Genomic DNA, 24,941 nt, shown 5'->3' with positions numbered 1-24,941 from the left:
CCAGTAGTTTTTGAGCCTATTCAGTACAAACAAACAAACAAACAAACAAACAAACAAACAAACAAAGTTTTCCTCTTTATAATATTAGTGTAGACATAATCTATAAATAATATTACTGTGCCGACGGCGACGGACGGGTAGCGCAGGCATTTGAGGCGGAGGTGCGACGCACCGTGCATGGCACGCGACGTTGCCAAACCGTCGCACAGCCGCGCAGCTGATATCGCCGCGTTGTCCATGAATAGTGATGCGACGCGACGGCCGGCGATTGTTTTGATGTTAAACATTTTTGTAGTGCTTGAATTTTGGAGAGTTCTCCATGGTGTCGCTTCTAGTCTAGCGTGAGCGCATGCGGTTCCAACTTCCGATCAACATTAATTACGGGCGGGCATATTCGATAGAGTTAGCTGTTAGATGGACAATGGTACTGATTCTGATGGCAGCTAAAGGACATTGCTCTGGCCCCATACAAAGTTCGCCTAAGGTACCAACAGTCATAAAATATTGTGTCCGTGAAATTCTATTACTTGGAATAAAGAGTAAGTACTTATAAATTATGCTAAGAATTATTGTAGGTATATTATGTCAAAAGTGTTTTGCATCTTAGGCGAATTAGGTCATTGTCCTTTACCCATGTAGGCACCTACCTACTTAATAAGAAAAGAACAGGTAGCAGGTAGGTAATTTAGTTCAAAACTGTCAAACCCACAGATAAGGGAATCTTACTTCTCTAGTCCGTGGTCAAACCTCTTGAGTAGAGTAGCATTTTTAGAGACTTTAATTTAAAAATCATTTCCGTCCTCTTTTAACAACATTAAAAGTTAAAAGATGCAGATAGGTACTCTAAATTTATTTGAAGAAAAACATCAGAATCGACGCCAATGGGCCTTTCACAATACCAACACCAAAAAGTTGACTAGGGCAAAACTGTTTCCATAGCAATTATTAGGTCAAGCGTGAGTTGTCTATAAAAATAAATAAGTAAAACGAACAACTTTTTTTAAATGCTGATCTACCTACCTACTCAGTTTCATGTAAAGATCATTTCATTGTATGTATAGGAAGAAAATAATCAAGACTGCAAAACTGGGTCTTTAAGTAAATATTTTTAAAAGATTGGAATTAATCAGTAATCTTAGGTAGGTAGGTACCTATGTAATTTAATTAAATTTCAATTCTATTTTCATTTAGTCAGGTAGTTTTAATTTACCACTGGTTCGGAATGCCGTTCCTACCGAGAAGAACCAGCAAGAAACTCGGAGGAAAGGTGACTGACTGACTGACTGACTGACTGATCTATCAACGCACAGCTCAAACTACTGGACGGATCGGGATGAAATTTGGCATGCTTATAGTTGTTATGACGTAGGCATCCACTAAGAAAGGATTTTTAAAAATTCAACCCCTAAGGGGGTGAAATAGGGGTTTAAAATTTATGTAGTCCAAGCGGACGAAGTTGCGGGCATAAGCTAGTATTTAAGTAATTCTGTTGGCAAAATCAATTTTATTCTTGACATAATTTACTCGACTACAACCAGTAACCATAATATTTATTTCGATTAGTCCCATCACTCGACACGGGCATATTCGGCCCAGCCACGGCCACGCGTTGTAACCGGGCAATAGTCCCGTGCACGACGCGGCGTTGCCACGTCGCTTGACAGCCGACAATTTCAAATTCTCGGAGAACAAAAACAGTGACCTTATTTCGTTGAAACTAAATTAAGAAAAATTAATTTACTGTGTGTAAAAGTACCTGTGATATATATAGGTACAAATAAACCATTTTTACTATGAATGAAGAAAAGTTAATCGGATTAGTGCGACATTATGTATTTTTGTACGACACATCGCATCCGAAGTATATGGATAGTACAAAAAAAGACGCAGCGTGGAATGAAATTTCACAACTTTTAAATCAACCAGGTAGGTATAACTACCTACCTAGGTATCTTTTTGTTTGTTTAGCGTAGGTTTTTGCAACTTATTTGGAAATTTCAATAAAATCCAATCATAACTTTTTGAGATCAGCGCTTTTAAATAGACAGATGTGGTGGGTTGTGGGTTTACTCTGAGTACAAAGTGATGAGTGATGACTGACTTCCGAGAAGCTTTTAAAAATCTATCTATTTGGTGAACATATTGGTGAAGATAATCATTTTCAAACGAACGGACATTGTGGGCTGACTTTGCTTACCTATCTTTATACCTACTGTGTTGTTGTTGATGGTTAAGATTCACGTCCGTGCTTGCGAACGCCCTCTATATTTTGATATTTTATAATATTAGATAAATTAACATCACACAAAAATTTCTTACATTGTTTAAAATGAAAAAGATAGATAATACGAAATTCCTTTAGTTCTACATCTCGTATACTATTAAAACCCCGAAGGAGTCTATCTGTTTGTTATTTTTTCACGGCTTAAACCTGAAGACGGACACACGTGGATATTGATAGTATTCTCACTGAAATGTCAAAAAATTTAAATTAATCTCATGAAGTCACTGGAAACAACTGGTTTTAAAAGTTGTACACTTTACTGAAATAAAATTTACTCTTTCCAGCCTCCGTCTGCAAACACAAATGGCAGGGCCTAAGAGATGCATATAGGAGAGCAGTAAACAAAAGAAAACTGCGAATATCAGAAGAGCCAACAGCGAGAATAAAGAAATGGAAATTTGAAGACGAAATCTCTTATCTAAATAAGTATTTAGGTGAGAAGAAAAAAGCAACACAAAACGAAAATGAGATCCAGAACGAATGTGACAGTGAAATTGTTACTAATTCTGATTTTGAGGGAAGTTCTGAATGCTATAAAAATGAAAGAGAAGAAATTGAACACCCAGAAAACCTTGAACAGTATATTGTGGCAATGGATCCAGCAAATTTCGGTACGTGTCTTAAAACTATGGTCACCATTAAATGATGAATGTGACATCATATTAATTTTGGGGTTTATATCTTATTGAGACAATAATCTTGGTTGGATTAACGCGACTGCAGCGTTGATTTATAACCTATTTATGATTGATGGTAGCCTAAATACCTTGAAGGCAACAGCGAATAGGTATCTTCTAGCCAAGCGCAAGCCTGGCCTTGCAATAATAAAAAATAATCAAAATATATTTTTGAGATGATACGACCTATTTGATGCAAAGAAACACAATAAGTATCAAAATTAGTCCAATTCATTATTGTTTTAAAGAAAATGGAAACAAACATACCCGAAAACAACCTCTTGCCGCAAACGTATAAAGTTCCTTTGCTAGAGACACTGAAACACGAATTAAAAACAGTAAAATATCAGATCTGATTATATTTTACAGTCGAATATGTTATGCATATTCTGTTTGAATTTCGATACTCCAGTACCTAACTATTTATTGCTATTTGTTTTACTTTTTTTTTTCAGCTCATTCACCGTCACATATTATAGCAAATAGTATACAGAAGAATTCCCAAAAGTGGGTAAACTCGCAACTAAGTCCTTCTTCGTATGTAACAACAAATTACTCAGAAGACGTACCTAAAGAATCAGAAGTCACCCATGATCAAATGGATTTATTCTTTCTAAGCCTGTCAAATACAGTCAAAAGCTTCTCTCCGTACTTACAAGCGATAGCGAAGAACAAAATATTCAACTTGGTATCTGAATTGGAAATACAACAGCTAGCTCCGGGTAACAGCAACAATACCTCACAAACATCAACGGTACCACAAACTACTAATTGGCCGATAACGCAACATCAACAAAATAAATCACAAGTTAGCGTCAAAATAGAAAAGTCAGTTAGTGATTGAATAAAATTGTGCCACAAAATTATTTGCATTTATTTTACCATATTCATGCTAATGTGTTTTGTATGCCAATTCCTAAATATAAATTTCTAATATAAAAATCTAATCTATAATTTAATCTAATACTCTAAAAGTAGGTACTAGGTACCGCAAGAAAAATTGTGAAAAAGATAGCACTTGTGAAAAAGATTTGTGTACAAATCCTTAGCTCTTATATCCTATCCGTAGTAATGATTATATTATCGGCTATTTAACGAGTTCAATTCAATTACAAACCTGATGCACATTATTTCACACAAAATAAAAATTCTAAGCAAAAATTGATAATAAAAGTTTATTTTAGTCAAAATGTGTATAGATAAGTAGCATAGATAAGTAGGCATACTCATTTAAACTCATTTCTTATTCTTTGAAACTTTTTTTAGTTGATAGTACTTATTTTAATTTTATTTTTACCCGACTCAATTTTACTGTAAATGCTTTTTATTAAGTTACGAAATGATGTATTATTTCTAGTCGAGTAAATAATATAATCAAAAGTTTTTGTATTCTCTTAACTAGTACAAACAAATTATGTACGTAATAAGTCAGAGTACTTACTCTAACTTAGGTAATTAGATAAGTAACTAGGTGCATTAGGGCATACACACATAACGCGCAACTCAAGAACCCAACGCGTCTTCTGGAAGTTCTAGTAAAAGGAACTGAAACAGTAGGTTTCGTTTTTTGTCAGAGGAATAAAAGTAAGGAACTAAATAAAACCGGTCAAGTACGAGTTGAGTCGCACACGAAGGTTTCCGTACCATCATACGAGATATTATACCTACACTAATGTACTTTTTAGGGTTCCGTAGTAAGGAACCCTTATAGTTTCGCCATGTCCATCTGTCCGTCCGTCCGTCCTTGGTTAATCTCAGAGACAATTAGTGCTAGAAATATGTAATTTGACATGGGTATAAATATTAATTACGCCGACAAAGTGTTGAAATAAAATTTTGATAAAATATTTTTTTCTTCGTTTCATGTGGGTCCAAGCCTTAAAGTTAAACGTATCTATCTCAGGCTGATCTCATCCGATTACATTTCAAGGTTTGTTACGGAGTTACAAATTGATTTTCTCGGATTCAATTGAGTAAATAAGACCCTTCCCTTTGAAAGCTGAAATCCTGAGTAAATAGTTGGGATAAATTTTGTGGTACGGCAAGTCATTACGTTTGGAGTTTCGAGCATAAAAAGATTATCATTTACAAAATAATCTAGGTAAGGTAAGCCTACCTAGATTATTTAAAGTTTACAGTTGGTTTCAGGGACCTGTACTGTCCTATTTGATAATAAAACACACTTACAATCTCACAAGTGAATGTAGGGTACACGAATCACTCGACACGTCCGCACCCGGCCTGAGCTTACGGCAGACTGGCGCTTGTTCGCGTACACTACATCCCTTCTTTATTTTTATTTATTTGAAATAATAGTAATAAACATGTTTCATTTAAGTAACCTTTTTACAAGCGCTTTTGAGTCGTCGGGTAGTTTTAATTTACCACTGGTTCGGAATGCCGTTCCTACCGAGAAGAACCAGCAAGAAACTCGGCGGTTGCTCTTTTTAATTTTTCAATTTACAATGTTATTATACCATACTATAATACAAGCCATTGCAGCCCCGTGCATTGCTGGAGCGAGTCAAATGATTCAAAATTACAATAGCTTTTAACGTTTCAACTTAAACACCTATAACATGGCAGATAACTAATTAAGTTTTAAATATAAGTATTTGTTATACATTTCTAGCAAAATTTAATACAACAACTTTGGTTTTAATTCTTTTTACCAACATTCGAAACCAATTTACTTTAGTATAAAATATAATCTATCAATCAACAAAGAATCTACGCTAGTTCACCATTTGCTCCTAAATCATTATTACTGCTATTTTGATTTCCAACAGTCCATGAATCATTTACTTTCTTTATATGAACTACGTTTTGGTGACATTGTGTCCCGGATTCATCATCTTGAATATCAACATCTCAACCACTCACGTCCGTTACTGTATGCGTAGTGGGATTGAAATAGTAAGTAATAGTACCATCAGAAAATGTTTAAAATTGACAACTGTTTTGTTAAATAAATATTTCTCATTTTTCCATTTTCATTTTCATTTTCAACTGCTGTCTGTCGCCTTCCTTTGAGATCTCTATACTCCTTCCCTTTTCCCCTTTATTTGTAGATCCCTGTCTCTTACTTCTTCGTCTATTGTTTTGTATCCCATGTCTGGTGCTGCTGGGATCTTGTCTCAAAACTGTCTTTTATAAAATGATTCCAAGGGAGATTTGCTTACAACAGAGTGAGGAGTACTATTATACATCATTAAGCAACTGAAAATGTCCTCTTTCTAATCCCTGTTTTCAGCCTGACAACTTTTTAGATGTTTTAAAACGTCTCGATTTTTTGCCTCACAAATTCATCCTTCATTTGAGGCTAATACGGGACCATATTATAGAATGATTCCACCTTCCTTACAATCGGTTTGATGTCTGCACAAATAGCGATTTTAAACAAGCGAAAATTTAGTAGCAGCATAATCGATAAACAAATCCGACCATTTAGGACCTTTATGTAATAGTGAGTTTAGCTTGAGTCATTTACAACGGACGATGCATCTAGAACGAGTCTGACTGCAAGTAGAGACTTTATCGTCGCGTTGAACACCCTGGTGTGGAATAACATGTTGTACGTCAGAGCAATCTTGCGTTACAGGACTTAAGTAATCTTTCACTAAATATTCCTCAATTATATTATTGTAATTATTATATTTTCTAATTTGCGTTCTGTCGTATTTTTATAAGTATCTTGCAACCTTGTTCTTCCTTGCCAAGGAAGTTACTCTTAGAGGGAGGTACCTCTTCCAATTCAAAATTGCGTAAATAATTATTTTATTTTATTTTATATGGAAAACCAACAGCTTAAATTAACATATTATAATCTTATAATTAAATAACTAGAAGCTAGTAATAGGTTCTCACAGGTAGATACAAAATTAAAATTCAAAGAACACAGTGAAAAGCAAACTATAACTAAATATAATTACATTATGCTAGCAAACAAATTCATTAATTGTCTAAGTGTTCATTTGTAATAACACCCAGCGTTTGCGTTTGTGAAGGAGAAGTGGATTGCGTTAGCGGAGCTTGACCAATAATAATGTACCCAAATGTAGTTTGCAATGCGTGAAGCATACCTACCAGGTGGAGCCGCTACGCGGTCTGATAGCAGGATTTGCCTAAACATTTGCGCGCCAAATCATATCAACCTTACTTGGAAGATGGTAGGTATTATCTGCGAATGGTACCCTCTCTAAGTAGTTAAGCATCCGATAATAATGTGGGTAAGTGAACTGTGATTTTGTCAACAATCAACGCCGTGAGCGAATATGATCTATCGATAAATCGACTTATACTCTTTATTCTACTGGAAGTACCTCTGAACCCGTTCACAATCGCGGGATTTGACTGCGTCTTGACTGTTACTTGACTGCGTCTAACACAATCTTTTGTTATGGTTATGTAGCGTTATCTATAAGGTATTTGAGGATATATTCTGCTAGAGTCTAAAGTGCGAATGGAAGCGGTTGCGAGCAAAACGGTCGTGCGCATATTATTATTAAGCTAGTAAAGCGAGATTGCGATTTGACTCTGTTACTTTGTGTCAGAAAGGTCTGCAAGTGTGCGATCACCTTTATGCCCAGAAATCTCGTTTTAGTTATCTCTATGGAGTAGCTTGTGGTGTTTTGCTCCGCAAGTATAAGATTTATCCGATTGGCGTAGCCGATTTTCTCGAAAAGAAAAGGATAAACAAGATGTGCATCCTTGATTAGACTTAGGACAGCAGTAGTGTTTGTGCGTAACGTTTTTACAAGGCAGGCATAACTGATTTTTATCACCAACCGAAATATCAAAAGATTTTGATGTAAGTATATGAAGAGGGTATATTTTTGGCGAAGGTAGTTTGCGTTGGCGCAGATTTTTATTTTCAATTGACGTGTGATGAGAATTCTCAGGAATTCTATCATTTACTTTAGCTGATTATTTTATAACTCATTAAAATTATCCCAAGTAGATACTTTTTAGAGCGCATATACTTTTTATACAAGTGAGTGAATAAATTAAGTCTTTATTTTCTATATTCAACTTTTCAACCGCTACGATTAATGTTCCCCAAACATCTAAGAACGAGTTTAAAATTAAAGTTAAAGTTAAGAACTTGATCTAGGTAGTTTTAACTTAAGGTGCGAACATCTTGGTATTTCTCTACCAATGTTGAGTAAATAAGCTCATAACCATCCCCAGAGGGCTCAATCCCTGCTATGGAGGTCACGGCAGCGTCTAGAAGCTGGCCTAATAATTTTTTTTTTCTACTAAGTTCTTTATTTTTGTGAATTTTAGTACTGAAGCATTCATAAAAGATAGTTGTTTTATATCTCCACCAAATGTATGTAAATTTATAGATGGCAATTTTACCTTAGACTTACAAGACGTCGCAGCTTGACAAAATCTTGAGTCTTTAAAGCCAATGTTGATGGCAAACGCTTTTAATTTGAGTTGAACGGTCAACTCAAATTGAACCCACGAAAACCGATCTTCAATGCAATTAAAGATGGAAAATTCGCGAGATAATCTGGATTATTTTAGTATAGAGTAATATTCAACTTCTTAATAAGGTCTATGTATTCTGTGCATGATTTTATTTTTTATTAGCGGCTTTCAACAGGAAATTTCATCTTCACTTGTCATATTTTAAGACGCGTTATATTTGCAAAATAAGCTCCTACCTGAGTCTCCAATACTAACACTTCTGTACTGACCTTTGGGGTCGAACCTTCTCCTTTCGTCATTTTCGACTTCCGAAATCGGAAATCTCCTTTTCCACGAAAGAAAATAGGTATTCAATAAATAAAGTGAATTATAAAATTATACAGGTAGGTAGATAAGCGAATTGCGTAACTGGCTTGCGAGAAAACTAAGTATGTACTTACCTATTCAATTAATATAGTACGTATGCAGAATTTAAATTCTATAAGCAAGTAGGTAAGCGAGTTTAGTAGTCACGGACCTATAACAAGTAGGTATATATTCCGAATTAAGTAACTAGTCAATTAATTTAAAGTATTCAATTCATATACTATGACGCGGTAGGAATAAAAGTTTTTAACTGTAGGTAGGTAGACAATTTTGCCTACTGAATCTTTCGATACGAATAGGTACCTAACTTATGTGATTCACTGAATTCACTTATGCGATTCAATTTAGATACACTGCACTGTACCTAAATATTGCACTGTATGAAAATCTTTCCTGTGTTTTGGATACGATAAGTATGTCAATTATATAGTTACTTTTAATTAATATTAAAATAACTACTTGATTAAATGAGTGAATATCATGGATTTTATCATAAAGATCAGGTTCCATCCAAGTTCGAAGTGACCAGTGTGGATGATGCATGAGTCATTTTGACTCTTATTTTTGCGTGGCTTTTACTGAAAATCAGTAACAGTATTACAACTGCGTAGCCCTATCATACTGTTGCAAGTATTAATTGCGTGGCTTTTACTGAAAATCAGTAACAGTATTACAACTGCGTAGCCCTATCATACTGTTGCAAGTATTCATTGCGTGGCTTTTACTGAAAATCAGTAACAGTATTACAACTGCGTAGCCCTTCACACTGTAATTTAATCTGCGTGGCCGTTTTTTTAAATCTGCGTGGCCGTTTCATTTAATATGCGTGGCCGTTTTATTTAATATGCGTGGCCGTTTAATTTATTCTGCGTGGCCGTTTGATTGAATCTGCGTGGCCGTTTTATTTAATCTGCGTGGCCGTTTAATTTAATTAGCGTGGCCCTTTGTTATTTACTCATTGCGTGGCCGTGCAACTTTTTATATAACTGGATCATCTCACTATAAATTGTGCAAGTATACAAATAGATAAGTAGACAATGAGATAAGTGCCAAATTTTAAATATTGTGATGTAATTATTGTTACTAATATATAATGAGATAATCAAAGTAACCAATACACATATTTCCTACCTCGACTTAATCCAATTAAATTGTTATTTAAACTCTCATATTTCGAATTATTAGTTAAAACATTTAATAGTCAAACAATATTTAACAAATATTGCACCAATAAAATGTCTTCATCATTATGTCGATCATAATTTAAGTAAATATATCTATTTAACTATTTAACTGATCGTAGGTAGGCAGCGTTCAGTTCAATTCAATTCAATTTTATTTATAGTATACGTGCACAAAATATTTTTTGTGAATATCCATATTATAACCATAGTTTCGCATAATTACGTGGCCTTATTTCCGTTCTATTTGATACGATGCATGACCCTTAACAATGAAGGATATAGGTATGAATCCGTTTGCCACTAACAATTGTTTACGTATCTACCGTACGTACTCGTGTTCATAAGACGCGATTCTGATTCACTAATTTAATGTATGTATTCTATTAGGTTACCTATACCTAATATACATTAGACAACAATTTGTTATAGGCTATTCGAACCGACGTTAGGCAGGTACACGTAAACAACAGATGGGCAACAAATAATAATTACCTACTATACCTTCCTTTATTTCACTTTTTTTTTCCTTTTTAGGGTTACATTTTTTAAATCCTAGTCTCGTCGCCACTTGTACTGTCCTATTTGATAATAAAACACACTTACAATCTCACAAGTGAATGTAGGGTACACGAATCACTCGACACGTCCGCACCCGGCCTGAGCTTACGGCAGACTGGCGCTTGTTCGCGTACACTACAGGACCGATGAAGAATGTTGACTGATGAATTAATAGCTTAACAAATCCAATAAATTATACACATTGATTGAGTTGATGCATAAGTTCTCACTCGGTATTTTAGCTTTATGTGTCAAATGTCATGTCAAAAGTACGATTTTAGTCCTTATTTTAAAGGTGAATCGTGGGTGAATCTTACTTTTGACATGACAGTTGACACATAAAGCTAAAAAGTCGAGTGAGTTCTCAGTTAGTACCGACTATAATATCCAATTTAAAACGTTTTGTTTGTAACACTTTAGCTTCAGCAATTTACACCTCGGGATGTAAGCTAACTAACTGTAACCCATCGAAATCGGTTAAGCTGTTGGGCCGTGAAAAGCTAGCAGACAGACAGACGACAGACAGACACACATTCGCATTTAAAATATTAGTATGGATATACTTATGTTTATGTTTACTTTTACTATTTTGGTTAAATAAATTTCATCCGGATATCTGGCAAGTTTGTTTAACAGGCGGATATCCTGAGTTTACAGATTAATTAATTTCATTGAGAGCCTTCGTCCATGAATCCGTTTAACTGCAATTAGGTATCTACCTACTCCGTTTGAAGCAACTAACCAATTAATTACACAAACTTTGAGTATTATTCTACCCGGAACTATGTTGGTATAGTCCACGAAAGTTTGAGATGGCAATCGGGGTATAAGGCGGGAAGACGGCCCCGCACTCAATCAACTCCCCGATTGCTATTTCAATCTGTCGCGTAGTTGTAATAAGATTTCATATTTAGATGGTAGATTCCTTGACAAAAAAAACAGTTTCTTTTTCTATTTTTTTTCGTTTATATTAGTAGAATAGGTAGGTAGGTAAAGGTAGAATAAATTGTAATTTTCCGAATTTTTTAAAGTATCTAAGGGTTGATTCACATTGAACCGTTTCGGGCAAGAACCTTTCAAGTCGAGCCTAGTTACCTACTTCATACTTATTACCTTACTTACCTATAAAATGACCACTTTATGGATCGTCCGTGCGATGAACGTGCCTTCACGGCGATCCGAAGATGATGAAGAGGACTCGACAGACAGAATATGGACCAGTACGGTTATAAGCAAAGGTTAGTAATTATTAGGGTAAGTTGTAATTTAAGTGATTAAGAGTTAATTGTGATAGCATATTTTCCTGAATACAAGTCAGTAAAGGCTTCTTTCTATAAAGGCTCTTCCAAATAGGTGGGAAATCGCCTTATAGATAGGTACCTATACTTACCGACCTACATTTTAAATAGACGAGATATGACGAACCGATAGGTCTTGCTAGGTAGAACCAATAGGTATTGAATGATCGATACCTATAGTTTTTCCGAACGTAATTTCCTTTTTTGTGGTAGAGCCTTTATAGATTATTCCAGCACCAAATGATTTTGTAATTCCAATATCGTAATCCCGGATCTCCACACTCTCGCGAATATGCCTTTAGGTAGAGCGTCAGAGAGGCCACATATCCACTGATGTAGCCACACGGCGGTCGTATGTGAGGAGAGACCGTCCACACTCACGTACTCGCGTCGGTACGCACCGCGCGATACAGATTAGAGACTGGAGAAAGAGACGCGAGACAGCAATTCGCGACCACAACCGTGACTTAGCTTATGGCTTTATGGTCTCATTTCTGTCTCGCTCGCCAATTGAACACACAGAAAATCAAGTGAGTCAAGTGATGGTTGCGGTCGCGCGTCTTTGTCTCGTGTTTCTTTCTCCAGTCTCTGTCGCAGCGTGAACCACCAGCCAGATCGGACCGCATTACATCGGCGCGTTTAAATATTCTCTACGCCGTGACACACTATGCAGCGCCGCTCTAGTGCGTAATGATGACTAATGTGCTCATGCCCCATACGAAATAAGTAATTGAAATAATAATATTTTGACGCTTTGTGCCGCGCTGTGCAGCGCCGCTGTAATGCGGTCCAGTCTTTAGAGAGTGTGGATTCGAGACGATAGGTAGATAATTTCACTTTGTTTAAGCCCTCTTAAGACAGTAATTAAATACTTACCGTGAAGCCGATGCCGACCGTAGCAGAGAAGTTGCCAGGTTGAAATTTCCCGGTCTCAAACTGCACAAGTAGCGACGTCTTTCCTACTCCGCTGTCGCCTAGGAGAATCGTCTACAAACAAAATACAGATTAAGAAAATAAAGAAGACATTTTGAATACGAACTATGTGGGACATTGGAGAGTGCTGTGGGCTTAGGAAGTGGGAAGTCCCAGCAAGGGAAGAATCTAGAATTTCTATATTGGCTCACTAGTGGCTAACGACGTCCGGCTCCAATTCCGAAGGTCGGGGGACCTGGGCACTCACATCTAACTTTTCGGAATTAGTAGGTACCTGTAGGTAGATATGTGTTTTGAAACAATTAAATATTACTGGTTTAGGGGTGCAGAAAAATATCGTGACGAACCTGCATGTCTTAGAGTTCTTCATAATGTTCTCAAAGATATGAGAAGTTTGCCAATCTGCAGGCTGCCCTTGGCTAGAAGTTAGAACTAATAGATTATGGCCAAACTCTTCTCATTCTGAGAGAACCGTACTCTGTAGTGAACCAGTGATTGGTTGATCAGGATGATGATGATATTGGCTCAGATCTGGTCTGGTGAAAGGGTTTGGCCGTGGCCAGTTACACCTCAAGCGATTTTAAATAGCGTACTAAACTTTAGCAGACCAGTCTTTTTTTTTGAGGATGACAATCAGTGCTGGAGTACTCCGATAGTATCTGATATAGCCCATATAGGATAGGGGGTGGTTCTAATGGTTAAAATACGAAAAGTGTCGTCATCCTATGAGAGAAGTTAGTGTCTATAGTAAAAATTATCCACTGTCCTTTTATAAAGTCTCCATGTACAGTAGCCGGCAAGAAATATTGTACATAGACCTTTAGAATGAGATTTCGGCTTTGTAGCATTGTCTCTGTTTTACAATAGAATAGAATAGAATGTTTTTTTATTCATGTAAACTTTTTACAAGTGCTTATGAATAGTCAGGTAGTTTTAATTTACCACTCACTCCTGTCACTCATGTCTCATACCTATGTGACGATTTGTCGGTCTCAACGACCGAGACAACGTTCTACGAAAGCGCTATCTCTTTCTAAGTAAATGTCGATATACAATATTTTCTGCCGCGTGCTGTATATGGCGTGCTAGTATATTAGGCAGTCCTACCTTGTGTATAGGCATGTCATCGTCAATAGTAGTCCGTGCGGGCGACTCAGGTCGGTAGTCTCTGTAGCCCGTGGGGGAGGGGGTGCTTCGAATGGTGGGCGCGCGGAGGTTGTCATCTTCAAACACGTCATCACTCATGCTGTCATCTGTTCCCACGTGCTGAAATGAATATGTACATAATATTATGCTTACTTTTCAAAGATATCTGTTTTCGAGAGCTACAAGTAACACCCCTAGTGAAGTGAGCCGCTATTTTGAATAGGTACTTTTAACTTCAAAGTCACGGGCATAAGCTAGTTTACATATTATAACGCGCTAAAATAGTGGGGCAGAATGTGACACAGAACGCTGGCTCGAGTCGACCGGCAGCTACCGGCGCCAGCGACAAGCGACCATGCCGTCGACCGCAAGCGACACTAAGTATCTACTGTTTGCTACGCATTTTCTATGACATTGTATGAAGATATTATACTAAAAAAGCCGTGATAGCCTAGCCGGTTAGGACGTCCGCCTTTTAGTCGGAGGTAGGGGTTCGATCCCGGGCATACACCTCTAACTTTTCGGAGTTATGTGCGTTTTAAGAAATTAAATATCACTCGCTTTAACGGTGAAGGAAAACATCGTGAGGAAACCTGCATGCCTGAGAGTTCTCCATAATGATTTCAAAGGTGTGTGAAGTCTACCAATCTGCACATGGCCAGCGTGGTAAACTATGGCCAAAACCCTTCTCACTCCGAGAGGAGACCCGTGCTCTGTAGTGAGCCGGCGATGGGTTGATCATGATGATGGTGATTATATTCCGAGTAACCCCGAGTAGGTACCTATTAACCATTAGACAAACGAGGCAGTCAAGCCATTTATGTTATTGATCTGTTAGCATACAATAGTTACTTATGAAACTGTTTATACACAACACCTAGGATGACTGGTCAAACACAATGCAAGGATAATCGTATAATACGCATCCAAGCGCAAAGCCTTTGTATGCGGCAATTGGTACTAGCTTTCATCATGTAGGGGTTGGTATTGAATGAGGAATTAATGAGTGACAGCCTACTGAGACAATCTAATTTAGAACAAACAGAATACTACGAGTACCTAGCTAATAGTTTGCGAATGAATAACCGTTCAGTATATTGTGATTTTACCTAAAGGTAGTAGGTAATTTCAGTATATTTTCCTGAGGCTGTGTGCACATTGACGCTATAATCTAACCGTTCTATAATCTGACCGTTAGTTATATCAGCATATTATATTGAGAAAAAATCTTGACGTTCCTTTGATTTTTAACCGACCTAAAAAAAGGAGTAGCTTCTGAATTCGACTGTATTTTGATGATTATTTTTTGTTTGGTGGGTCATACCACAGAGGTGGTCAAATTATAATTTGGTGAAGATCTGATCAATATCTTCGGAGATGAAGAATGGAATTCCGTTTTAAGGGTTAATTTATAGGGTTCCGTACCTCAAAAGAAAAAAAACGGAACCCTTATAGGATCACTTTGTTGTCTGTCTGTCTGTCAAGAAACCTGTAGAGTATTTCCCGTTGACCTAGAATCATGAAATTTGGCAGGAATGTAGGTCTTATAGACATGAGGGGAAAAATTTGAAAACCGTGAATTTGTGGTTGCATCACGAGAAAAAAATTAAAATATGTTCCTGAACAAATATTGCTATTTTCAACTTTCAAAGTAAGATTACTATATCAAGTGGGGTATCATTTTGAAAAGTCTTGACTTGTAGGTACATTCTAAAAAAGATTTTTATTTATTTGTAGGCATAATAATTTTTGATTTATCGTGCAAAATGTCGATAAAATACGATTGTAGTACGGGTCCCTCAGTGCGCGAGTCTGACTCGCACTTGGTTTTTTTCCTTCACATGTTAATAGTTGACATTTTAATTTCAAAGCACGTGTTTAATTAATTTCTTTATGTTATGGGCCCAGTCTTCTGATTAATAGATGCCGACGTAAGTACCAAATCCTTAAAAGAAAAGCTCTCCTTTTTGAAAGGAAACGCTTTTGGAAGGAGAAAATCAGAAGGAAATTTTGTCTCAGTGCATACGCCCTTTGGGTTGGCATTCACCCACCCATCACCCCTCCTTTTTATCTTTTAAAGGCTTTCACCTTTCTCGTATTAAATACATTAACCTGAGCGATAAAAGCCTTTTTAAGATCGCGTCTGTAATAGGCTTTTTATTTATTAAACTTGAACAAAAGATTTTCAAGTTGGTTCAAACTATTGATTGGGTATTTTGAAGTAAGTAGGTATGGATCATTCCACACACTTCTTAGGTCACATATTTTATATTTATAAGACAAAATTTCTTTTAACGAAATTCTAACTTATTGAAAAGGGCCAGTTAACTATCCGTAGTCCATACTAATATTATAAATGTAAAAGTGTGACTGTTTGTCTGTCTGCTAGCTTTTCACGGCCCAGCCGTTCAACCAAGACGAAAGTACAGATACCTACACAGATGGTTTGCATCTCAGGGAAGGAAATAGGCTACCTTTTGTCCACACTTAGAGTCCTTACCACAAACCTAAATCCACTTGGACGAAGTGCCAGAACAGGCAACATCAAGTTACTTTACTTGGTACAAAAATAGTTTGCACAATAGAGTCAGAAAAAGTACCCACGGGATTTAAAAAAAACCCGTGGGCGAAGTTGCGAGAATTATCTAGTTTCCGCGTGGACTACACAAAATTCAAACCCCTATTTTGCCCCCTTAGGGGTTGTATTTTTAACCGACTTCAAAAAAGGAGGAGGTGAACTCCTCAATGGATAAGAGTAAATTGCTCGCGATCAGTGTAATAGCTTAGTAAACAGTAGATTTTTAACCAGGCATAGCATATTTTAATACCACGGGGCCACTAAAAATTGTGAAATAATTTTTTTTACAAAAAAAAATAAAACCGACTTCAATACTTACCTACACACAAACACTGTGCCATTGTTGAGTCTCATAAAAATATGAAGTCTAGACGATTCGGGCACCTAAAGCTAATTGGCACCGGCACCAAAAAGTATTATTATGGAACTATATAACCTCTTGTATACATAATATATTCGGTAATAAATTAAATTATTTTTAATTTTTAGTGTTTGTGTATTGAAGTCGGTTTTTTTTTTGTAATTTTTTTAATCAACAATCCTTTCTTAGCGGATGTTTACGTCATAATAGCTACCTGCAGGCTGCATGCCAAATTTCAGCCCGATCCGTCCAGTAGTTTGAGCTGTGCGTTGATAGATCAAGTCAGTCCGTCAATCACCTTTTCCTTTTTCCTATATAATGGGTAACAATATGGGTAAAGATATTTATGTTTTTACGATTTTTTTTTTTTGATTATGATACCTGCTGAATTCAGTCTTCATTGCGCCATCTATCGAGTGCCGTCAGAATGACGAGATACAGCTACTCGAGAAGAGATGCTGCGAGCTCTACCCGGAACCACGCCATCGATTTTATCACTTTCCGCAAGAACCATAAAATGCCGGTCTTACTTACCTTCATTATACTTACCTACTTAGTTGTAGGTATGTCGTAAAGTAATACCTACCTCCTTCGTACAATTGGGATTTTATTTTATTTTATTTTATTTATTTATTTAATATCATCAAAAATAAATTATTTCTCAGTGATTATTAAATAGAGGATCTTCCAAAAAAAGTAAAATCCACCCCTTTGTTAGTTTCAAGTGTAATAACCATTTTAAATTATCGATTAAACTAAAAAAGTATGTCATTATGATGTGACGTCACATTCCAGTATTTCATAGAAGCATACTTACTAAGCGCGCGTTTTGATGTTTGATAAAAAGTCATTGATTTGGTTGTCAAAGAGAGATGGCTCCATAGGATGTAGATACCTACTAGTCATTTTTACGACGATATCTAGGTAGGTAGGTACCTAGATATAGTCCGTAAAAATGACTTTTCACGCGCCATTTTAACTCTATGGGTCAACTGTTATATCAAAAGTACGTTCACCTTTAAAATAAGGACTGAAATCGTAGTTTTGACATGACAATTGACACAAAGTTAAAATGGCGCGTGAGAAGTCATTTCAAAAAAAAAATACTTAACTTTAATAAAAATATTGGTATCTACCATGATTCCCCTTTCTACTTATTCTATTCTACCTATGTTTTTCAAATAAAGTAGTAAGTAAACCACAGGTCCATTTTATAAATAGGTCAATGTCGGCATTCAAATGGTGCGTCGAGAGAGTGGGGGAGGACCAACAACACCGAATTTATTCTATACAGTGTTACTTATTGCTTGCCAATTTCCCACCCCTGGCCATGGAATTTATCTATGTGCTAGTACTTGACTGCGTGATGTTACAATATTAGAGGAAGGCGCGCTAACCTGATAAGAGTAGGTATGGCAGTTTGAACCTAGAATGGAATGGACTTGGTAGGCATAGGGGTCAATATCGGCATTCAACTGGTGCGTCGGGAGAGTGGACTGGGGAGGGCCGACACTCGAGAGTCAAGAGTCGACACACCTAATTAAACCTAATATTCAGTGTTATTGATTGCCATTTGCCACCCCTGATCGGAGGCATATTTATCAAAATAAATGATGGACCATTATTTTACTAACTCTGGCTAGCGGCGGCGGCATGTACAGTTGAATTATTTTTTTTACCAAGTATAAGATTAAGGGCCGGTTTCACAACCGCCAGATAAACTTTATCTAACGGATACCTTTGTCATTTTGACAGATTCCGAATACAAAAACTGTCATAACGTCGTCTTTATTAGTTAGATAAAGTTTATTAATTGGAAGTGGTAAAACAATAGTATAAGTGGTAAATAGGTATAATAATTATTTTCTATAGATATCTACCAACATACCTACCTAATTACTATAATTAATTGTTGAGTTGTTCAAGAGAGTATGTACCATTCATATACGGTGCATGTACCTAAGTAGGTACCTATTCTGCTGTTAGTTGCATAGAAGGAGACCATCCATCATGTTCATCTCCGTGATGCAAGCTATTTCTGTACCCCATTTCGTCAGAATTGGTTAAGCGGATGGATTGTGAAAACAAAGAGTTGTAAAGTTAGGCGCCTTCCTAAAAATCTAGCTCTAGAAGGAAGAGGAATCTCTACCGTCTATGGAAAGCCACCGGTTCTATGAAATAACCTACGTGGGAATATATTATTTTAGCTAAGTAAGTATCCATGGTCGTGGACGTCAGATTTCGTGATAGACACTGACTTAATTGAACTTTTTTTTTATAAGTTTTTAAAAAGTTATAAAACACGGTCATAAAAAAAATTATAAATTACTTACGCTCATCGCTATTCGGGCCCACAGTCGAAACTCATTTAAGGGAAATGTCCCAATACTCGTCGGTTTCTCAATTTAGCTGACTTTGCAGCTTTGCCACGTTGCTGTTAGTGAATTTAGAACAAAACAAATTACATGACAAGAAAGCAGATATTATAAGGTATTTATTAAATATAATTTTGGAATTAATAAGTTTCATTAATGTTATTAAATAATTAAAAAATACAAAAATGAGTGATTTGTACCAGTATCCGTCAGATTTGTCCTAATTATCGTCAATGCGTCCCAGAACTCGTCAATTTTTAACAATAATTTAAACTCTATTGCTGTAGACATAAGGTTTATTTTAATTTCATTTTCAAGTTGTGATATTTTTTACATCGCCACTCGAGCTGAGAAAATGTGTAAAATATAAATTAAACTACGAATGCTACCTACGAGTATTAGGTAGCATTACCTACTATATTGTTCAAGTTGTTTTTAGATATTGTTCAAATAGGGATGATGACTACTAGTCAAATAGGCATCTTTTTAAAATTGTTTTGCTGTTGCTTGTTATATTTTAATATTTATATTTATGAACCCCAAATTTTCTCGCTCTCTCATTTGAAACTCCACTCAATTCGATAGCAAAAAATACCGAAAGGGCTTCAGGACCTGGATCACATCCACACGCTGCGGCAGGTTATACAGAAGACTGAAGAATATAATCGGCCACTTTGTTTAATGTTTTTATGAAAAAGCCTTAGATTCCTTGGAAACATGGGCTGTATTGAGATCGCCATAGAGGTGCCAAATCGACTACTGGCATATTCAAGTGCTGAAGTGCTTATACGAAAACCGCCACAATGTCAGTCTGCATTGAGGAGCAGGCAAGGAGTCGTAACCCCCCCGAAGCCCTTTACCGCTGCTTTAGAAGACTGTTTTAAGTTTCAGGATTGGAACGGTCTTGGCATTAACACTAATGGCGAGTACATCACTCACCTTTGATTTGCCGATGACAATGTATAGTCGTTATTGCAGAGACTCTGGAAGACCTTAATGCAATGCTCAATGACAGCAGAGCTTCAGGGCCTAGAAATGGACATGAGTAAGACAAAAATCATGACTAAGGCTCATCTCCTGCCCCACCCAGTAATCATTAAGAGCTCTGCACTCGACATTGTAGACGATTAGGTATGTATACCTGTTGACATATGGTTCCGAGACATGATTGCTAACTATGAACTTCATAAAAAAGCGCAGAGTCTCTCCATCGCCCAGACCCAATTGCAAAGATCGTGCAATTGGGTCGAGATATCTATATATATAAAAGGAAAAGGTGACTGACTGACTGACTGAATGACTGACTGACTGATCTATCAACGCACAGCTCAAACTACTGGACGGATCGGGCTGAAATTTGGCATGCAGATAGCTATTATGACGTAGGCATCCGCTAAGAAAGGATTTTTGAAAATTCAACCCCTAAGGGGGTGAAAGAGGGTTTTGAAATTTTGTAGTCCACGTGGACGAAGTCGCGAGCATAAGCTAGTCGAAAAATAAAATTAATAAACTAATCGTGGAATGTAGCCGTTATCTACATAATAATATGTCGTTAAACCACGAAATAAGCTTGAAATCATCAAATCACTTGCTTTAACGGTGAAAGTCGTGGTCAAAGGCCGGTCAGGCTTCACAGACTGTGGCGAAACCCGGGTTAACTCGCAACGAGGTGATGCTGTGTGTGTGGTGGGATTGGAAGGGAATTATTCATTATGAGCTGTTATCACCAGGCAGGACCATCGATTCTGAACTCTACTGCGAACAACTGATAAGATTAAAGCAAGAAGTTGAGAGAAAGCGGCTGGAATTAATCAACAGAAGGGGTGTGGTTTTTCATCGTGATAACGCTAGACTTCACACATCTTTAGCCACTCAGCAAAAGTTAAGAAAGTTTGGCTGGGAGGTGTTAATGCATCCGCCGTATAGTCCTGACCTTGCATCTTTAGATTTCTAGCTGTTTCGGTCTCTTCAGAATTCTTTAGGCAGTGTCAGGGTTACAACATCACTAGAGGACTGCCAAAACCACTTGTCGCGGTATTTTGATCGGAAGTCCCAAAATTTCTATAGCAATGGGATCATGTCCCTACCTACAAGATGGCAAAAAGTTATCGAACAAAATGGTATCTACATACTTTAGTTAAATGTAAATAAACTGTACTAAGTTTTTTTTTGAATTTTCTTAAAAATGCGAAGAAACTTTTTCCCCAACCGAATATTAAGATTATTGTAAAGTTATGTTAAAAATACTGATGCCCATTAAAAATTAAATAATTTCGTTTCTTTATAACATATATCTGATTTTAATTTTTGTTGTTCAAGTACACGATATCATAGATTAATTATTGGTCTCGATGCACGATGTAACTGAAATTATACACAAGTTTCAGTCTCTAATATGTCACCGTTTTTGACATATAGCGTCGAATTCAATCGCCACTTTAAAACTCCCTATTTCATAAGAGAGCCCCGCTGAAATAAAGCTTTTATATTTTTGTATATATTTTTGTAATATTCGGCTGAACGCCGTCAGTTTTCATATTATGTTTAAATTTGAAGTAATTGCGGTCTGTAATTCAGAAGTTATAAGGCTCTGACGGACAGACGGACAAGTGCCATTTCACTTAAGTAGACTCAGAGACCTCACTTCACTCGGCCAAATATATACGGGAACAGATAAACATTACACAGCATGCTAAAATTATAAAACTTTAACTTCGTCGTAGTCAGGTTAAAAAATAAAAACATTCCATCTTCAATTAAAGTACAGATTAACTGTCCAAAACAGTCACTGTCTGTGTACCGCAACTGATACTCTTATCACGTTGCAATAAGGTTTAAAATTGAACAGTGTCGGTATTACGTTCATTTTTCTAGTGTGTCCCAGTAACCGTCAAAATAGTATGAATTTTGACGAGTATTGGGTCAAGTAGGGTTTTCAAAGTACCAATAGATGTCACATGCGTTAAATCATAAATAATAATAAAATAAACACAGTTTTATAGATTATTTCGTTAGAAAATTAACTTGACTGTTGTATAAAATAATCAGATTTACCAGAGTGGCCAATAGATGTTTCAAAACTTTCTTCGAATACTAGCATGTAGGACTACGATTCAGTGACTAAACCTGGCTAAAAACACAAATTTTGAAAATGCTAACTTTGAATGCGTTTTTCTCCAACGCTATTATAGTTTGGATTAAATGTTGTTATACTAATTTATGGAAAATACTATCACAAATATGTTGCCATAAAAAGTTTTCATTTAGTTTTTGCTAGAAATTAATAGCTGACCATTTTTTACAATCTGACGGGTATCGGTACACTGACGACTATACCAGCGTTTCCCTTACGTCACGGTAATTTCACGGTGCAATATCATAAATAACCGTGCAATAATAAGCGCACAGCACGCCACATTCTTGCGCTCTTTGACCGGATGACACGAAAAACACCTCTGAAAACCCTATAGAATTTTCACCGAAAACTTTTGCACCCATACACTGATTCGATAAACTGTTGACAACGAATAAATACAAAAAATCACTGAAATAAACACTGTAAATACAGGGAAATACTGGTATCACACAAAAACATAGTCTTTTCCTCTCAAAAACTCATATTTTTGAGGTTATCACGCGAAACTGTGAATGTAGGGCATATCGGAGGGTGCCCAAACATTAGGGTTCATTTTTGCGTGCATTGTTATATCTGTGTGCGAAAGTTTGTAGATACGATGTCTCATTCTCTACGTGTGAGTAGATTGGGTTTAAGTGTGCGATAGACACGGTACACTTGAATTGCGATTTCCACGGCTAATCCCGAGATAAATCCTACAGCAGAATTGTAACTTGTGAAAGCTAGTGACTACTTAATAAGTAGGTATCTACTTCGTAGTTCGCGCTTGGCTGCAATCAATGGTGGCAAGTGATGATGCAGCCTAACATGGAGCGCGCTTGTCTAGAAGATGCCTATTCGCTCTTAACTTGAAGGTACCAATATTATAATTGAAGGGGAAAACTAATCCTGAAAGGGTGTTCCAAATCCTAGCGTTTCGAATTGGAAATGAGGCGGCAAATCCGTGGAATTTCGACTACGTACGGGTGTAGACCTTACCGATGCCTTGCGTGGGTACGATAGTACAAAGGTGAAGGAGGAACCAGGTCAAAAAGTTCTTGGGCACACTCTCCTAAGTATAGGAATAATAAGTACCTAAGTATACTTAGGAGAGTGTGCCTAATAGGTACCTAATAGTCCTAATACCTATCTACTAGAATACCGATAGACAGGCAACAGGATAAAGACGAAAGTCTTTAATGAGTGTTTCCTACCTGTGATGACGTATGGCGCTGAGATGTGGACACTGACAGTTGGCCTTGTCCACAAGTTTAAAGTCGCTCAGGGTGCTTTGGAGCGGGCTATGTTGGGTGTCTCTCTGAGGGACAAAATCTGTAAGTGACTGACATAGCTCAACGAATTAGCCAGCTAAAGTGGCAGTGGGCAGGCCACGTCTGCCGCAGAACCGATGGCCGCTGGGGCCGTGTTCTGGAGTGGAGACCGCGTATCGGCAAGCGCAGTGTGGGACGACCTCCAACGGCTCCAACCCGCTGGACTGACGACCTTAAGAAGGTAGCGGGAAGTGGATGGATGAGGAAGGCAGATGATCGTGTGTGGTGGTGCGCTCTTGGGAAGGCCTATGTCCAGCAGTGGACGCAAACGGGCTGATTGATTGACCGACAAGACACCAGCTGGTTTACTTACCGAACACCGCTAATAAGGCTACAATCTATACGGTACGAACATAACCTCACTGTTAAAGAAAACTTCATACTTTACACAAGAAAATTATTTAGTTAGGTAGGTACGACTATTGTCTCACTCGGTGGTAAGAGTTGATCACAGAGAATTCAACTACTAGATTACGCATATACAAGGTTTTGCATGAAAACAAATCGTAAAATGTTGGCGGGGGACAAGGGAGAATGCTTTGTTGTGATTGGTGGACTTAAAAGTCACATAATCAAAACAATGTGCGGAATGAGGGTACCGAACGGGCGTGGGTCAACTTTTATGCTCAGCAAGTGCCTAAGCTTGGCGAGCGCGGGTGTTCGGCTATTAGGCGTCTATAGGTGGTGGTCTGTGGAGTTGATGCATCTAAGATATTATTCTATCTTGAGATAAAATGAAGAAATAATTAATCCATGTATATCTTATATTCGTGAAAATCGATTGCTATAGTAATTTGGGGAGAGTTACCAATGTATGCAAAGTCACTAAGTTTTCGCCTTATCCTTTATTGTCTTTAAGATTCATATGAAATGATGGAGTAAACTCAAGTAAACTGTAAAACGTTATCCTTGTGAAATTCAGGCGAGTTAACAGGGTAGCACCATATGAGTAGATCTCTGTAGTAGCACCCTTTCAATTGTCATTTTAATGTGTGTGTTAATTAAACACTCACACAGACACAACTTCATACACGCACTGTTTCTCGCTGATTATCAAGGAAAAATAGAACTTGCCGGCCTAATGCTAGAGTCTATTGTTAACTTTTGAAAAACTTAAGTGGACATTGCGTGTCAGTAAAAGTGAGGTGAAACGGCAATATAAAACTGGATGGAAAAGACAGAGCGGTTTAGTTTTTCAATGTGTGAGTTATGTAAATACGAATGGATACGATACGAGTCCACTGTGAAATCGTTGTATGTATTTACTACGACTGATAAAATAGATTATTTTAAGCGAAC

The 24,941-nt window shown here is 37.1% G+C and overlaps 2 protein-coding genes across 5 annotated transcripts in view; one reads left to right on the top strand and one right to left on the bottom strand.

Moving 5' to 3' along the window:
* LOC117996491 (ras-related protein Rab-37-like) overlaps window positions 1-22,888 on the bottom strand; it is a 71,945-nt gene extending 49,057 nt beyond the window's left edge. The window contains exons 1-4 of one of the 4 annotated variants that reach the window (XM_069509360.1): window positions 22,489-22,888; window positions 19,155-19,255; window positions 13,844-14,002; window positions 12,680-12,790 (exon numbers count right to left, since the gene is read on the bottom strand). In XM_069509360.1, the coding sequence (XP_069365461.1) occupies window positions 12,680-12,790; window positions 13,844-14,002; window positions 19,155-19,160 (276 nt within the window). In that variant the 5' untranslated portion in view covers window positions 19,161-19,255; window positions 22,489-22,888. Of the gene's footprint in view, window positions 1-12,679; window positions 12,791-13,843; window positions 14,003-17,638; window positions 17,957-19,154; window positions 19,256-22,250; window positions 22,416-22,488 lie in introns of those variants that run through there. The other 3 variants (XM_069509361.1, XM_069509362.1, XM_069509363.1) reach the window with 3 other exon arrangements.
* On the top strand, window positions 1,622-4,077 carry LOC117996490 (uncharacterized). The gene is made up of 3 exons (XM_034984549.2): window positions 1,622-1,926; window positions 2,569-2,895; window positions 3,417-4,077. The coding sequence occupies exons 1-3, from the start codon at window positions 1,794-1,796 to the stop codon at window positions 3,803-3,805; spliced, it is 849 nt and encodes a 282-aa protein (XP_034840440.1). The 5' UTR covers window positions 1,622-1,793; the 3' UTR covers window positions 3,806-4,077.
* Window positions 22,889-24,941: the final 2,053 nt, after the last annotated feature.

This window comes from Maniola hyperantus, chromosome 3 (genome assembly GCF_902806685.2).
Source record: "Maniola hyperantus chromosome 3, iAphHyp1.2, whole genome shotgun sequence".
In the NCBI taxonomy this organism is placed as follows: Eukaryota; Metazoa; Arthropoda; class Insecta; order Lepidoptera; family Nymphalidae; genus Maniola; species Maniola hyperantus.
Note: the sequence above shows the minus strand (reverse complement) of the source record. Positions and strands in the feature narration are given on the sequence as shown.